This window comes from Adiantum capillus-veneris, chromosome 29 (genome assembly GCF_014529385.1).
Source record: "Adiantum capillus-veneris isolate H3 chromosome 29, ASM1452938v2, whole genome shotgun sequence".
NCBI classification, from domain to species: domain Eukaryota; kingdom Viridiplantae; phylum Streptophyta; class Polypodiopsida; order Polypodiales; family Pteridaceae; genus Adiantum; species Adiantum capillus-veneris.
This window is the reverse complement of record NC_140959.1, coordinates 78,034,453-78,051,692: the sequence shown is the minus strand read 5'-3', so window position 1 is coordinate 78,051,692 and position 17,240 is coordinate 78,034,453. Positions and strand designations below refer to the sequence as shown.

At 44.7% G+C, this 17,240-nt stretch overlaps 1 protein-coding gene across 2 annotated transcripts; it reads right to left on the bottom strand.

Annotated features, from left to right (window-relative positions):
- Nucleotides 1-1,207: 1,207 nt before the first annotated feature.
- LOC147419447 (exocyst complex component EXO84B-like) lies at nucleotides 1,208-17,016 on the bottom strand. Of its 2 annotated transcripts, XM_086505826.1 has the most exons (7): nucleotides 16,601-17,016; nucleotides 10,211-10,308; nucleotides 3,507-4,539; nucleotides 2,357-2,881; nucleotides 1,803-1,991; nucleotides 1,531-1,667; nucleotides 1,208-1,455 (listed from the first exon to the last, which is right to left on the bottom strand). In XM_086505826.1, exons 1-7 carry the CDS (start codon nucleotides 16,790-16,792, stop codon nucleotides 1,305-1,307), a joined length of 2,325 nt encoding a protein of 774 aa, XP_086361952.1. In that variant the 5' UTR covers nucleotides 16,793-17,016; the 3' UTR covers nucleotides 1,208-1,304. The 2 variants fall into 2 exon arrangements, with proteins under 2 accessions (XP_086361952.1, XP_086361953.1); XM_086505827.1 differs by lacking the exons at nucleotides 10,211-10,308; nucleotides 16,601-17,016 and adding an exon at nucleotides 9,888-10,122.
- Nucleotides 17,017-17,240: the final 224 nt, after the last annotated feature.

The window sequence follows — 17,240 nt, the reverse complement described above, 5'->3', positions numbered from 1 at the left end:
GTATGGCTCTCTACATGGTATACAATAATTCCTTATTGTTGGTTAGCCCAATCAACGCTACCAAATCTCCCTTGCAAACTATGTTTTGATTTCAATCATCACATCACTTTCATCAATATTTGCTTAATTTCTACCATGAGAACTATGCAAAATAGGAAACGGGTCGGTAGCCACGTAAAAAACAAAATCCCCTTTTCAATAATTCAAATTCCACTTTTTCTCCACACAAAAAAAAAAAGAAATGGGTCGCAATATCTTGCAACAATTTGATGCAATTTTCCAAATTAGTACCATCGTGCTAGGGTGCACATCAATTGTTTTGTTAAGACTATTGTGTTGCATGAACAACATACAATTCTTCCCAATCCAAATCATTAAATGAAAAGGACCTAAGTAATTTAGTAACTCTTGAAAAGAAGGTGAGAGAGAGAGAGAGAGAGAGAGAGAGAGAGAGAGAAGAAGAAGAAGAAGAGAATTTTAACGTCATAGGAAACTATCCCAAGTGGCCTTAAAGATCTATCCAACGAGGAGAGTTGAACTCAAGACCTGTTATTCAAGAGGGAAATGGCATAACCAATCTACCACACTTGGGGTGATAGAAAGGTTTTACCATTTTCCTCTTCTTATTAGCGCGCGCGCACAGAGAGAGAGAGAGAGAGAGAGAGAGAGAGAGAGAGAGAGAGAGATGATCCAATGCTGAGCTAATTGGCACTATCAAGCAAAAGAGACAAAGAGATCAAGAGCTTGGACCCCTCGTTCATAATATGGCACCCCTACAAGGATATTGGACACTTGAGAAAGTATTGCATCGGAAAGAAAGTTTTTGTGAGCATCTGCATTATTGAGAAATTGACCCACAAACAACCAACTAAAACCTTTAACAACTAAAATGCAGAAGTGAACAGTGATAGTGTAGGGGATGAAATCAAAAGACTTTTGTCTTCTCTATAAAAAGAGGTTGTTTAGGGGGCTCGGACAATGTGTGTATATACACCTTTCCTTTACCTTTCAAAATTTACTTGGTCTTCTCTTCTCATATTCCTGAGGATTTTTTAAAATTTTGGAGGGGGGGGGGGGGGGGGGGGGGGGGGGTTGGGATCGTCGTACCCCATCGGTGTGTTCTCTCTCTCTCTCTCTCTCTCTCTCTCTCTCTCTCTCTCTCTCTCTCTCTCTCAATACCACAAAGATCAAGGAAACTCTGAACCTGTTAAACAAAAGCAACTACTATAGATAAGACAACTACAACACTTGGGACATCTTGAGCAAGATGTCAGAAGATGGGAATAAGAGAAAAATCTTGACCATTATGCTCCATCGTCCTCCTCATGGGACTCCATTTCTGTAGTTGACTCTTCATAATCTTGTTTCTCTACTTCCACATTCGAGATATTCGCAAGGATCATATCAATCGCCCTCTTAGCATTCTCTTCAAACCACTCAATCTCTTTCAAGTCACTGAAAACCCATTTGTGATTGTTAATATGACAGAGCCTATCATCGATAACACCAAAAACTAGAGGCAAAATTTACCTTCCTGTATCCGCATTAGATGCTGAAAAGGCACTTTTTGCCCGAGAGATCATAGCTGATATAGTATGATGCATCTTTCTTGATGCATACCGCCCGGCTAATGCAATTTCAACAACAAACTGCATATCAAAGACAAACTAATCCAAAAAAAATAAGTCAGTGTGTGTGTACACACACGCACGCTTGGTACGTGCGTGTGCGTGTGCGCGTGTGCATCTTGTGTGCCGAAACCCAAAACCACACAAATACATAAGAGGGAATTAAGTGCATACTTGTTGTAGACCAATAAAAGCCAGTGGCTTGGATTCATCCTCTAAGCTGCCCCAAAAATACTCGTCTTTCGAAAGCCACATTGCAAAAGCCTCTGTAAGTCTCATGAAAAGCATGATAATCACCCTCTCTCTTCCAGCTAATACATTTCTAGCTTCTTGTTCTAAACCATGAAACTTCTTTAGAAGGGCCTGCAATGAAGCTTTGCAAAAGTCTTTACTCCTTGCCTTAACAATGCTGGTTTCAAAACTTATGTCTACTCTTAGATGGCAAAGATTGCGAATTAAAGGGTCCAGTCAGAGTGGTCGGGAGGAGCTGTGATTGGGCATGTGCCGGCAAGGGACTGTGTCCGAGGTCGGGTGCTTAGAGGGTTATTTTCCTTGGGATATTGGGCCCTCACACTGCCCCATTCCCCTTGAAAACTACCCTCCAAACACCTGACTATGCAGCCCTTTGCCAGCACACAGTGCACACCCAGTCATAGGTCCTCTTGCCACTCTAGCCGGACACTTAAATTTGCAATTTTTTCCTTCTAGCATCGACTTGTAAACTGTACCTGAAAGGGTGATGATGGCATAGGTTTTCGCAGCCAATCGGTGGCCTTCTCTTCATCATGCATGTTTATATACAAATCTGCGGTTAGTAAAGGCTTCTCCCTATCATCAAACAGAAGTTCAAGAACATGCTGCTCGCATATTGTATCTCGCAATTCATCAACAACCCTTTGCAAGCGTTTACACCAATCCTTCTGCTCTGACGACTGGCCGCCTTCAGCCCTTTCTTGTTGAGCATGCTTGTAAGCTTCAATGCAAACACTTTCCTGCCATTTCAAAACAGATAAGGGGAGAAGTTCATCCGCTAAAGCCGCAGCGTTACCCAGAATGACAAACTGCTGTGTTTCACTTTCTGCAGGGACCAGCTTCATACCATCATCCATTTGAACCTCACCCTCCGGCTCATCCAGATGAGGCAAAGCCCTCATAAGCAGCTTGATGTAGAAGCCAAAAACATTCAAGATATCTTCCAAAATGGATTTTACAAATTGGCCTGAGATCATGAATGTGATGTCCTTCAGCAAACCCTGGAAATTAACAATACAAAAAAACAATTACTTTAGAGTTAGGTTTAGGGTAAAGCATTGTAAACATTTTACAAGCCTTTATACAGACTAGTATCATAAGAGAAAAATTATTGTGTGAAGCTTCCCACGGGCCTGTCCTCAACTCTCTCTTCAGAAAGCATACAATTACTCACAAGAATAGCAACACACCAACAAAATGGGTAGAAGTGATCTCCTCAGCGAAGGAAGTCATATTTGGCATCTTCGCACACTTGCCCTAGGTATTTTTAGAGAGTCTCAAGGAAACTTGAAGTTCGCACAACACAGATCAGGTAGACTCTCTATAGGACAGCCAATAACTAGGCAAAAATAGCTTACATCTTGGCTTAACTAGGTTGCAATTAGGGAGTTACAATTTTCTGTGTTTTTTGGAACTTGCTGCTAAAAATCTAATATCCACTTCTTAAAAATATATTGAACACAAAACTAGCATAAGAATCGATATTTACTTGAACCATCATTGAAAGTTTGTAAGCACTACTAGAAATTTTGATAGATGAAACCTTTGGAACTTGCTGCTAAAAATCTAATATCCACTTCTTAAAAATATATTGAACACAAAACTAGCATAAGAATCGATATTTACTTGAACCATCATTGAAAGTTTGTAAGCACTACTAGAAATTTTGATAGATGAAACCGATTTAGCTTTTCTTCCTTCTTGACTGACAGGCACCAGAGCCTCTTCACTTAAAACCCAATTATCAGAGGAGCAGGAAACCATGATTGCTTCTTCCATCCTCCTTAAGCATTTGTCCAAAACCCCATCAACACAAGGCTTGAAAGCCTTCAATATAAGGGGGCAAAGCGACAAGCCTTGATTTTCAAGCAAGGTGCAGTAACCTACAGAAATTCGAATGGCGTCTACAACTGCACTAACTCCACAGGAAGAAACTGTTAGCGACATAACATGCTTCTTGACTAACATAATAAAGTCTTCTGTCTCTTTGCAAGCCCACAAGACCAGCTCTGATGCAAACGCAGGGTCATCCCCAAATATTTTAATCGAATCATGCGATGCTTGCAAGATCATGGAGAAATAAAGCTGTGCTAAATTTTCAACATAGGCTCCTGCATACCAAGAGCAGGTTGGACGGAGGCCCTTGGCACAATTCTGTATTCGTGAACGATAAGATTTCAATAGCAAAGTATGTGCATGTGCACCCTCCCCAAGCTTGTTGAGATGGGAGGCCCGCTTGCGCAGCTCTGACCCTGTTACGGAGCATGATGTTTGCAGGAGATGTGTCACTAGTCTTGCCCTCTTCTCAGCAAAAACTGAAGTGAAGTGTGCAGGAGGGGCTGATACTGTTTCACCACTCTCTGCTTCAACGAACATTCTCTCTACTTCCGAAAGAGCATTCACTGCATCATCAATACGACATTCTGCGAGGGAGACCTCATGAGCGTCTATCCAAGCATGAAATCGCTTTTCAAGCTCCCAACTCTTTTCCCCTCTCTCTTCTGTTGATAGCTTGCCAGAGCCAAGATCACCAATTGCACTTGGCATTGACTGAAGATGTACACCCTCCAGAAGGTTCTGAACAAGGACCGCATGCGAATTGATCAATGTTTGCATTGTTGATAATTCCGTCTCCAACTCACCCAGTTCTTGAGAAGTTCTGTACAAAAACAAAAACAATGAACCTCTTAGAAAGCTCGAGGATTTGAACTTGTTATAGAACAGATAAAAACATAAGAAGACTAGTTAATATAATGAGCAGAAAGGTCAGTCTACTCGAAAAGGCTTACAGGGGAATTTATAAAATTGGCACCTTCCAACGCAATTCTAGCCAAGTAGGGTACATAATCCCTCTATCTCACATTGGGCATCTTTTCTCTAGACTTAATTTGATAAATATAATAACAGTGCTTATGGACACCTGCATGGGTTGGTTGCTTTCATGCCTTTGGAATGTGATCAGTCTGGTTTGGTCTCTTCCTTTTTAAGAACTTCAATAGACAAGCAAGTTTTGAAATGGCAACAAACATTCCTTCATTGATGTGGGTGCCTTTGAGGATAGCTTTACTGAAAGAGACATCATCTTTTACTCTGAGACACACCAGGCCCCAGGGCAATCCATGTCTCACATCAGTGGATACAGGTGGGAGACAGCCTACAGACAGGAGACACGCTCAAAGCACAGAGGGTGGGGCTCGGGGGGAGTGGCAGTGTTATTTAGAGAGGATCTGCAGCCACTGATACATATAGCCCGCATGGACGAGCAGGCTAGGTACATGTGGGTGAGACTGAAAGCAGAGACGGGCAGATACCTCTATCTAGCTATTTGCTACTTTCCCCCGAGTACATCAGTTTATGCATCACCCAAAGGACAGTCCCCTTTCTCTATTTTCGATGATGACATATGGGAGTTCTCTAGGGACGGTGACATTATCATCCTAGGGGACTTCAATGCTAGGACTGCCCATCACCAAGCAGTGTTTTATGATACTTCAGAGGAGATGCTAAGAGAGCTAGATGTTGTAGAGACGGGCCTTTCTAGACTATCACACGATGTGGAATATACTGAGTATGGGCGACACTTGATAGACATGGGCACTGCACATGGATTGGCCATCTTGAACGGCCTACAGAGATTTCCTGCTTCGGGAGGTTTTACATGCTTCCCACACAGACATGGAACCAGCACAGTGGACTATGTCATGGCACAGCCGAATCTCATCTCTAGTATCCAGGATCTCACAGTTAAGCCCAGACCGGTCGGGGTGGCAAGGGATCATGCTCTGGTGTCGATAACCATGTCCTTCCAGTTCAGTGTAGCACACAGGCCACGAGTAGCAGCCCCTACTCGCTACACATTCACACGGGAGACAGATTCTGTATACATGGACGGAATCTACAGACGCCTATGCATTGAGGACCCGGGGCGACCTCTGGAAGAGCTAACTACTATACTGACACAGACATTACATGAGGCAGCAACAGAAGCATACCCACACACCCAGCCTGAGCAGAGCCGCCGATCAGGGAGCATCAGCTGGTACGATGAGGAGTGCCGCCAGACTAGAGCCAGACTTCAGAGGGAGGTGTTGTTGGGGGACGTCACTCACAAACAGTCACAGATTGACTTCCGACGCCTGGTGCGACGGAAGAAGAGGGCTTTTTTGGCTCGACTCGAGCAGGATCTTTATCAGCTCTTCTTGAGTCAGGACTCGCGTGAGGCGTGGCGGCTCTTTCATGAGCAGCCCCCCCCCCCCCTCTGCTATTTCCTCCACAGAGACCTGGGGGCGGTACGCATCATCTTTGTACACAGTATCTGGACAACCGCCCCTCCCCAACCCCCCCAATCCATGCCCACACGCATGTGTCTTTTTCACCGCTGAGATGGTGAAGAAAGCTATTGACAGGATGAAGACTGGGAGAGCATATGATCATGATGGCCTAGTCGCTGAGCATTTCATGCATGCCAAAGACCTACTAGCAGAGCTTCTAGCAGTTATGTTTAACCGGGCCATGTGTGAGGGCCTATCGGACACTTGGAGCCTATCTACGATCGTACCTATCTTCAAATCAGGAGACCCCATGGAGCCTGGGAATTATCGCACTATTATGATTGGGCACACACTGGCACGGTTGTATGCATCCATTCTGGAGCAACAGCTGAGTAGATGGGCAGAGGGAAGGGATACGTGCAACTGGGCAGGCAGGATTCAGGAGAGGCTTCTCTACTCTTGACCATATCCTAACACTCAGGGCCATCATCGAAGAAGGCAGATCTCATGGGAGACGGATCTATTGTAGCTTTGTGGACTTCCGCAAAGCTTTCGACACGGTACCCAGAGCTAGACTGATGCGCAGACTACAAGAAATGGGAGTACCCAAAGAACTCATTTGGGGGATCATGGCATTGTACAGATCAGAAGTAGGGCATGTACGCACCCCGGAGGGACTTTCTACACCGGTTCACTCCACTATTGGGGTGAAGCAGGGCTGCCCGCTCTCTCCTACTCTTTTCGGTATGTATGTGGATGAGGTTTCTGACTACATTGACAGCGATGGGGATAAAGGTGCTCAGTTGGCAGGGACATGGATTCCACTTTTGTTATATGCTGATGACTTAGTGTTGATCTCCGAATCCCCAAAGGGAATGCAGCGTCAATTGGATGCTTTGCATACGTTTGCCCACGAAAGTGGTTTGTCTATCAACCTGGGTAAAACCAAGGTTATGGTGTTTAATACCACCCCACAGTGGATCAGGAGGTCAGCACCTACATTCACATACGGCCAGGAGACTGTGGAGTACACAGACGCTTACACTTACCTTGGAGTGGTTTTTAGCGGACCTGCATTCTCACTCAGAAGAGTAGCAAAGACCAGACTTACTAGAGCCCACGCAGCATTGGGTAGATTGGAGAGGATGTGTTCGCAGGTTCAGTTTCAGGAGCCCCGGACGAATCTCTGGCTCTTTGACACCTTGGTGGGTTCAGCATTGCTCTATGGAACCGAGATATGGGGACCTTCACTGGATCACCACGGGAGGCCGGGTCGCTCAGACGGATGGGGGAACATGGAGAAATCTCTCGTCTCTATGATCTCGCGGCTCATTAGAGCCAAGGCATCAGTACCACGGGCCATTATCCGAGCAGAGCTAGCAGCCCCCCCACTTGTGGTGGAGGCGCTCACCAGATCGGTCTCCTTCATAAACCGCACATGGGCACTTCCTAGAGACAGATATGCTCGCATAGCACTTGAATCCTCTCGACAGCTAGCCATACAAGGAGATACAACATGCTGGTATGGGGAGATGACATCATGGTTTCAGGCACATGGGTTCAGCATAGACAGGCTGCCACCATTCCAATACTCATTGGATGCACCATCTCTCACTCTTACACAGTTAGAGATCACCAAGCTCATCCGCCGAGACCTGACCCAGCTAGACACCAGGAGGACATGGATACAACCAGCACAGGAATAGGGCACGAAGATGGCTTTCTACAGAGACCACCTCCTCCAGCTTACGGAAGATGGTTTTGTGGCGAGACCCAGATACATGGATACCCACTTGTCTCATGGGATACGATATGCTATTGGCCAGTTACGCACATCTTCTCACCAGTTGCGGATTGAAACTGGGAGATACAGCGGAGTACCAGCAGAGGACAGGATATGCCCCTTGTGTAACATGGAACCTGGGACAAAGCTACACTATACATGCCGCTGCCCCGTCTACTACGAGATACGAGGCCGCTTCCATTGCTTGTTTAGAGAGGGTTTTGGACCACTCTCAAGAGTCATGGGATATGAAGATCAGAGATGTCTGGGTTTGTTCTTGCTCGAGTTGCGCAGACACAAAGATAGCCTGATGAATGGCGAGGCTAGCCAGTCTCAAAGACGGATCACAGACTTCTTCAGAGCAGACATGGGACAGCCGCAAGAGCCACTCCCACAGCAGAGCTCCCCCCCGTCTCACACCAGAGGCACACTAATTGACCGAGCGATTGAACTAGGGAAATCCAGGCGCCCCGCGACTGCGAAGAACTACCCAACATCGACGGAGGCTACCATAGAAAATTCGCAGCACGTTGGCCAAGCATACACGACACCCGATCAGACTACTAACCATGGAGGAAATTGATAAGATTCGCCAACGACCGATGCTAGATCTCTTGTGATTCAGCTATCCCAACAAGCCGCCCATTATTCTCCTTAGTTTTTGCTTGACTCACATCGACCCACTTAGGACCCCATAGTATATATCTTTGTTTTGTACTGTTGTTAGGTTATTTTGTTACTCTGATTTTGTATCAAATCCACCACTTTGTAACTTTCCGGTCTCATAGGTCATTGTGGCCTTTTGAAGACGTTAATATAACATTTCATTTCATTTCTCTCTCTCTCTCTCTCTCTCTCTCTCTCTCTCTCTCTCTCTCTCTCTCTCTCTCTCTCAACCTTCAGTCAGTTCTTTTCTCTCTTCTCTCTCTATTCTTTGCACATCTCTCATAAAGTAAAAGGAACCTTGTGTACGTACTGAACACTTCCACTGCACCTACTGCAACCTCAAAAGGATCCGCCTCCCAATTGAGATAGTGTACCCAAAGAAAAAAATTGGCTCCCCATCAGTTTGCACAGAAGGCCACTGCCACTCACCAGGATCCCATACTAACTCTGCCAAGGAACGGCCATCCCAAATCCATAACCTTCACAATACTGCCTCCTCAGCAGGGAAAACCGGATGAACACAAGAATGCCTCCCCAAAGATCCCACTACCCAAACAGGCTACCTAGGCGTTGATCAAGTGATAGCAAACCCTCAAAGATAAGCCTTTGGCGACATCCATGATGACCAACCCGAGCAACCTCAAAAACAAGAGGCCCCACCACCGGTGCTCATTATGGAGGAAAATGAGAACCTCCAACCACACCACCAGTGTGGGATGCTAGGAGAAGTCTTTTAGAATTGGATAGAGGGATCTTGATTATTACACTAAATGCAAGAGAAATCCAGTTATAAAGAAAACAAAGCCAAAAGAAAAATTTAAACCTGTGTCTGTTATTTACTAACAAAGCTATACAACTACAATATAACAAATATTTGAACCGGTTGCACAACCACATGATTACCTATCTCATAGTAGTTTTTCCTTCTTTTAAATCTGTGTATTTTAAGAAAATTTACAGATTTTAACTGTCTTTCTTTGGTGTTTTATAGAGTTGTTGTAGCCCCTCTTTCCTATTATAAGTTAAGACTTTGGTGATCTTATGAAGGTATATGTATTTTCAATCCAGGTTGTGATACATTGTGTTCTACTATATGACAGGACCCTGGTCCCCTATGATGCCGGCAGATTATACAAAAACGACTCTATAAGAAGATGACTGCCTTTAAGTGTTTCCCCACATGCTAAAGAGGCAAGTTCCCATGAAATGTAAACTGAGTGCTCACTTAGACAAGGTTAAAACATTTAAAATCAAGCATGATTAGAGAGTAGGTTCGCGTCGTGCCACCTTAAAATTCACTCCTTGTCCAAACATGGAGAATCAACCTCATCATAGATAGCTTGGTTCACGTTGTGCCACATGCTAGGACGAGAGGCAAGTTCCCATGATCGGTAAACTGAGTGCTCACATAGACAAGGTTAAAACATTAAAAATCAAGCATGATTAGAAAGTAGGTTCACGTTGTGCCACCTTAAAATTCACTCCTTGTCCAAACGTGGAGAATCAACCTTATCATGGATACCATGAACACCAATGTACATACGTACTTGTCTCTCTACATAATCAAGTATTTAAATATTGCCCAAAACCATCAGAAATGGCTCCTGTACCTGATAAAAGCAGTGTAGTTGGCAAACACATTTCTCCGCATTTCCTCAGCAGAAGCCTTTTTCAACTCCAGAAGCTCTGAACAAAGTAATCTGATTCCCTGTGACCAAGAAAATTGTACATGTTTAGCTCGAAAATTAGAAAATCAAACAGGCTGGAATGTTGCAGGCAAAGTACATTAACCAGAGCCAACAGCAATTATCTTTAGTCCTTAGAGGTGTCACGTGCATAGCAAAAATCATACAAATATGAAACCATGTGTTTCACCCAGTAGCCAAATAACAAGCATGACACATGTATTCAAGAGAGTGACTCAAGGAAGGCACTGTTGACATCAAGAGACGTAATCAACCAAGTTTGTAGTTGAATGTGTGTAGATCTTGCACCTTAATTAGCACTACTCAATACAAGAAAGCTAACTTGTGACCATGTACTTAAATTCAAGATCTTCAATCAGCTTCAAGTACTAGAAATTCCATCAAACGGGCAAGCAAAATGATGGACTGCCTATGGCCACAACAAAAATAATCCACAAACCTTTTAGTCATTGAGAGCCGCTCCCTTAACGTGTGTGTGTGTGTGTGTGTGTTTGCGTGCGTGAGTCATTGTGCTCCTCTGTCGCCTGGATACCTGCACGCTGCTGTAGTTCTCTGCGCCTGCGCCAACAGGTGTGCGTGTGCGTGTGCGTGTGCGTGCGCGTGCGCGTGCGTGAGTGAGAGAGTGTGGTCGTGAACACTGCTGAGCTTTCTATCGAGCAGTTCTGCCCTGCGTGTCCTCTGTGCAGCACGCCTGAGCTGAAATCTGCACGCGAGTCCTGCTCTTCTGCGCGATTGTCCCAACCCTTGCAGGTGTTCCACCCCTACTGCCCTGAGCCTGCTCCCCCCCTGTCAGCCTCTGTGCGACTTGCTGCATCCACAGCGCCAGGCAATTTACAGCTCAGTACAGCTCGTGACAGTTTGCAATTTTCCAGGCTCTGTTATTTTGCAAGATGTATGTCTTTTGTGGCAGATGTATATATTTTTGAGGTCTCTGTGAATAGATAAAATAACAAAAAACACAAACAAAGTCTTTTGCTATGGTTTCGAACGTGGTCCAGTTGCTGTATGTCAGAGTTCCCATGTGTTTTCAAGCGTCGTAAAGCCATGGATAATGTTTCGGAGAGTGCTTGTGAAATCAAAAGCTGTCTATATGAAGACTTCGAAGAAGCCCGAAAAGCTTGGAATGGTCAGGCACCTGTCCTTGAGGTGCAAATTCTAGTACGGGATCCATAACCGGTAGCGCAATACGCCATGAATGTGGTCATCTTGTTTTTCCCGAGAATAATGCCAATTGCGCAGGATGTCGGACAATGGGTTGATTTCCTTCTCAAACGCCACGCTGTCCGAGGCGTTTATTTTGGTGCTCGGGGTTTTCTATGAGGTTTTACTGGCAGACACTAAAGCTAGAAACCTTTTGCTGAAGATGTCTCTGCTCTTTTTTGGCACGCAGATGACTCATGTTCTGCCATGGGCACTTACGAAGGACTATCAAAGCCTTATTCGTTACAAATGTTCTGTGTGGGTGGAAATTGTGATTTCCCTCGCAAGTGGAGGCATTTTCTTCCGTTGCTGGCTACTCAACTTGGCAAGGTGATTTGCCCTCCGAAATTGGATGCGAATACCAATAGGTTTTGCATTCTTTGGGATACGGACAAGCACACCCCGGATGGAATTACGGTGGATTCAGGGGATCCATGGGTTGGCAAGCGTCCTTTTAAACTCAAATGGGGTAAATTTGCAAACTCCTGTTTCCGATGTGGTAGATTCGTTCACATGCAATCTGAATGTCCTGAACCACTTCTACAGCCCCCTCTTTCGGTTGTTCATGTTTCTGCCCCTGCCCCTATAGGCAAATCTATTCGTGAAGCTAAACTGAATGGAGTTTCTACTATGAAGGTGATTCCAATGTAAATAAAGGGAAAAACAAAAATCCACTGTCTGCTGATGTTGGGAATGTAAATGCAGGGAAAGGCAAAAATGTTGGGTCAAGTGATGTTAGCTCATGGGTGGTGCCTAAAAAGACAGTAAAAATTCGTACTCCACCTTCCTCCCGTAATTATGTTCCTCTGGTTAACGCCAATAAGAATGTATCGTTTAAGCAGCTTCCCTACAATGACAATCGCATGTTGATTGATGGCAGATGCTTGGGAAAAGTGATGCATTCTTATAAGGATTTGCTTTTGGGTGAGGCTTCCACCTCTCAGGCAGATCCTATGGACAAGTCTCCTACTTTCACTCAGCGGATGGGTTCTGGTATGGATGTGGTGGATGGAGATGTCCATATGGGCATCTCGACTTGATCCATGTGTTTCTTGCCGTTGTACATATGATTTCTGATGCACAGTCGCATTAAATGCATTACATACAATGTGCCTAGGTTATGTAACCTTGACAAATGGCGATTGACCTGGAACTATGTACATACATGTAGGGCAGATATAGTTGTTTTGCAAGAACACAACCAGCATGACTTTGCTGATCAGTGTTCTTATTTTGCTTGTTATTGGATTGCATATGCTGGTTTGCAAGACTATTCAAGTTTATTGATGTTGGTTCGGCATGAGCTTCAGCCAGCTCTCTTGTACAATGATCCGCAGGGCCGCTGGATGGTGGTTCAATGCCTGTTGAACGGTCAGGTTTATGAATTTGGAGGTGTTTATGTGCATACAGCATCTGGGAAAAGGGTTTCTCTATGGTGAGACATCTCTTCTCATTTATGGACTTCAAATGCATTCCTTTGCGGTGATTTTAATAATACCCCTGCGATGGATGATAGTACCACAGGTAATTCACACATATTGTCTGCGGAAAGGCAAGAGTGGGATAATCTGTTTGCTACTACTCCGATGATTGATTTATAGCGGCATTTGCACCCAAATGCCTCTGGATTTACTTTTCAGCATGTTGCTCACTCTTCTTATCGAGCGCGGTTGGATCGATGGTATTTTGCTTAATCTGCAACAATATGAGGATTTTGTATGTGAGGTCAGCATCGATTACACCTTACAGTTATCTGATCATTACCCTGTTCTGTTGAATGCGAGTTTTGGGCAGTCTCTTTGTGATCGACCTCTTTCTAGAAAACGTCTGCTACATATTAACAATGCTTATCTCACTCATGCAGCTTTTCGTGACATGATTTCTGATATTATTCCCCCTCTGCTTGCTCACATGCATCTTGATCTTGATGCTGCCTGGTATCGCTTTGTTATGAGGGCGCAAAGTGTTATTTATGACTATGGCACGCATTACATGCAGTGCACTCGGGGGGATGTTAAGGATGCGAAGCAAGCTTGTCAACGGTTGCAAGTGTTGGCTAATTTGCGGCCTTTGTCTGACTTTGAGATGTCGGAGTTGTGCGAAGCTTGTGTGTATATTCAGCATAATGACAAGTGTAAACTTGCTAAATGGCAGACGCTGCCCTCAACAGGCTTTCTTGGATAAAGGTTGTACTTCGAAGCAATTTTTTTTAAGCATTTGCATCATACGAGGGTCTCGCAAGCAATCAAGCGGGTTATGCTTTCCTCAGGTGTTTGGACTTCTTCGAAGCAAAAACTTGCTGATGCCATGGTTTTGCATTATCGACAGGTGTTTGCTGCTCCTTCTTAGGCATCCTCAGTTGCTTGCCATGCGCGTCAATTGATGCTTTCCTTTGTTCATACGATCATATCCCCACAAGATGCATGTTGCCTTGAGGACCCGTTCACTGTCTCGGAATTGCATAGTGCGTTGCTTGCTTTGGGCCGTTGGCGGTCTCCCGGTTGGGATGGGCTTACTGTGGAATTCTTCCTCTCCTTCTAGGAGGCTCTTGAACAACCATTGCTTTTCATGATAATGCAGCATGGCAGAAACAAGACTTGTCACTATCTTGGAAAGAAGGTTTACTTAAATTGCTACCTAAGCAAGCGCTTTGCGAGCGATTCTCTCACTGGCGCCCGATTACTTTGATGTCGGTGGTTTACAAGATATTGGCTAAGATGCTGGTGCACCGCATTAAGGACCATCTTTTTGCACGACTCCATCAAGCTCAATATGGTTTTATTCCACGTCACCAAATTATAGACAATTTGGCTAATGTTATGATTGGCATGGAGTATGCTAAGTACACTCAACAGGATGTGTTGGTTATGCAAGTTGATATTGAAAAGGCCTTTGACATTGTACAATGGGATTTCATTGCTGCCACGATGAGGTGCCTAGGGTTTTGGTCCTAAATTCGCCAATGTGGTTTATTTCTTGTATGCATGTAGCACGTCTTTGGGGATCTTGGAAGGTGAATTAACAGAATCTTGGCCTCTTGGTTGTTCGGTCAGGCAGGGTTGCCCCCTTAGTGCTCTATTGTATGCTATTGCCACTCACCCGCTGTTGATTTATCTTGATCACTTGACCTCTGTTGAGCGTCTTCGTGGTTTGCGGTTACCTTCAGGTCATCCCTTTGTTGGCCAGGATTACGCCGATGATTCGTTGTTTATGCCTCGTAATCAGAAGGCTGATGTCGAAGTGATTATGGAAGCCTTGGAACTTTTTGGCATTGCGGCTGGACTTAGAGTTAACTTTTGTAAATCGAAGCTTCTGCCTCTTCGTTCTTGTGGTGGCACAGTCTATTGTGGCCAGGTGAGATTGTTTCTCCATATGTGATCACTAGGCATTTGGGTTATCCAATTGGATGGAATGTCACTCATTCTCAGAAAGCGGATTGGGTTATGCAACATTTGAATGTCAAATTGCACTACTGGAAGTTATCCACTTGGCCATTACATGTTCGTCTGCGAATTGTTCAGAGTATCCTATTGTCATATGTTTAGTTCTTTTTGCCACTGATGCATTGGCCTCGTCGTTGTCTTGATTCTCTTATGTCGGACATTATGTCCCATTTGTGGTGGACCCATGCTCAGAAAAAAGGTTTGTGCTTGATGTCAATGAAGAAGCTTTGTACTCCTAAACGCCTGGGTGGCCTTAATATCTTGGATTTGCGCAAGCATGTTCTTGCTAGGAAAGCTATGTCGTTGCCTGCACTTGCGCAACAAATTCAGCCTTGGACTCTCATGTATGCACACCTTGGTCAGCATGTTGTTACTTCCTCTTTTGGCCATTAGCAACCATCTATCTGGGAGGTGGTTTTCGACAAGATGGAAGGGTATACATTCCTGGATGTCCTCTTACTTCCACTTTGGTGTCTGCCTGGAAAGAGGTTACGATTCATCTTTCATGGAATCCTCGATAGAAAGGTGATTCGATTCGCTTGAAGAGTCTCCATTGGAGCCGAGCATTTTCTCTTACTTTGGTCGACCGTTCCCCTCGCCAGGCTTACTTTCTCTCTGGCCGTGGCATTCGTGTGGTTGAGGATGTAGTCGATGATTTCCCTTCGCCGCTCGTCGTTTTGGATTGGACATGCATTATTGTCAGTTTTGGAGAGAACTTCAAAGTATGTCGCTTGACTTTTTGCCAGTTTCACCTTTACCTAATGGTGATCGTATGTCTGATTGGGATCTTCGAGAAACGCCTTTTCGAGATATTTCTGCCGGTCGAATTTATGCTCTTCTTCTACCACAATCATGGCTTGCTGATCATTACAATGCCTTTGGCACATGCACAAATTTGATCTCTAGTGGAGGAAGCTTCTCTCTGCCTTGTGGAAAAGCCATTTGCCTTTGAAGGAGCAACTGTTTCTTTGGCGTTGTTTCCTTGTGGAGTGCTTCTTGTTGGCACTTTTCTTAGGGCGCCTCATATTCGCCCCTCCTCTTGCATCCGTTGCTCCACTGCAAAAGAAAATATTTGCCACTTGTTGTGGGATTGCTGCATTACTAAAGACTTCCTTCACCGTGTATCGGCCGCTTTCCTGGGGTTGTTTTTCTCAAAAGGTTCTAGGCATTTGGCATTTTCTCACCGACACTATAGCGTTTTGCGGTCTTCTTTACGTGGGTCAGATACTGGGCTTATTGGACCCTATGGCGTCAGCGTAACGCTTACATGTTTCATCGTACTCATGCAGACCCATTCCCAACTCTTCAAGCTTTCCCTTAGGCAATCGTTACAGTTTGCTTTGGAAGTTGGTGATATCACTGCAGAGATACATCGGCTTTCCTATGAATGTTTCTAGCTACTCTGTACAGTTGAGTAGTTCTGTGTTCTCCCCCTTGTACATTACCCTTTCGGTGGGTTTTCCTCACTTTAAGGTTTCCCATTAGTAAAATAATCAAATTGATTTACCCAAAAAAAAAAAAAGTGTTTGCGTGCACATGCGTGTGTTTTCTATATGCCAACTGCAGAAACAAACATTGCACATCCACGTTATTTTGCAAGGGCACACATACGCAGCCAACACACACATTCTCAAGGAATTACACAGTATACCTTCTCAGTTAGAGACTGATACTTGGGCTCGACATAGCCAACAGCAGAGATCATCTCACTATCCAAATCATCGAGGTCTGCATGGCTGGAAAGAGGAGAATCAACAACAGGAGTTGGTTTGAAGCGCACAGAATGTCTTACGGGCTCCATTCCTCCAGAATAATGCGGAATTGTGTCACAAAATGGTGGCATTGAAGAGGAAAGGTGAGCTTCTCCAGCTTCTGGCCATCTCTCTCTCTTTCTCTCTCTCTCTCTCTCCACACACACACGTACAACGCGCACACCTACACACACTGGCACGGAGAGTTCCCTCTCAACACCACACACAAACAGGAACTAGCTCGCTCTCTCTCTCGTGCTTTGTAGTGTGCGAGCTAAGGAACAACAGAAAACAGACAAATATTTGAGACATTTTGGGTCCAACCATCCGAATTCTTGTTATTCCCTATGCGCCCATTTGGAAACACTAGAGCATCGTTCCCACCCCACGAAGTAATAAATGAAATTAGAGTGATGGGATTGGGGCACAAAAACAAAAGCACGCAAAGATGTCGGATGCCAAAAAGTAAACAAGAACATGGCGGGTAAACAAGAACAAACCTTACAATATTGTGAACTCACATTGGTTTCTACAAAAACA

Excerpts from the sequence above, each read along its gene's own strand:
- LOC147419447 (XM_086505826.1), bottom strand. The coding sequence starts at position 16,792 with ATGCCACCATTTTGTGACACAATTCCGCATTATTCTGGAGGAATGGAG. Across the intron at positions 4,540-10,210 it reads AACTACACTGCTTTTATCAG|AACTTCTCAAGAACTGGGTG; the intron begins GTACAGGAGCCA and ends GTTTTTGTACAG. Across the intron at positions 2,882-3,506 it reads AACTTTCAATGATGGTTCAA|GGTTTGCTGAAGGACATCAC; the intron begins GTAAATATCGAT and ends GTTAATTTCCAG.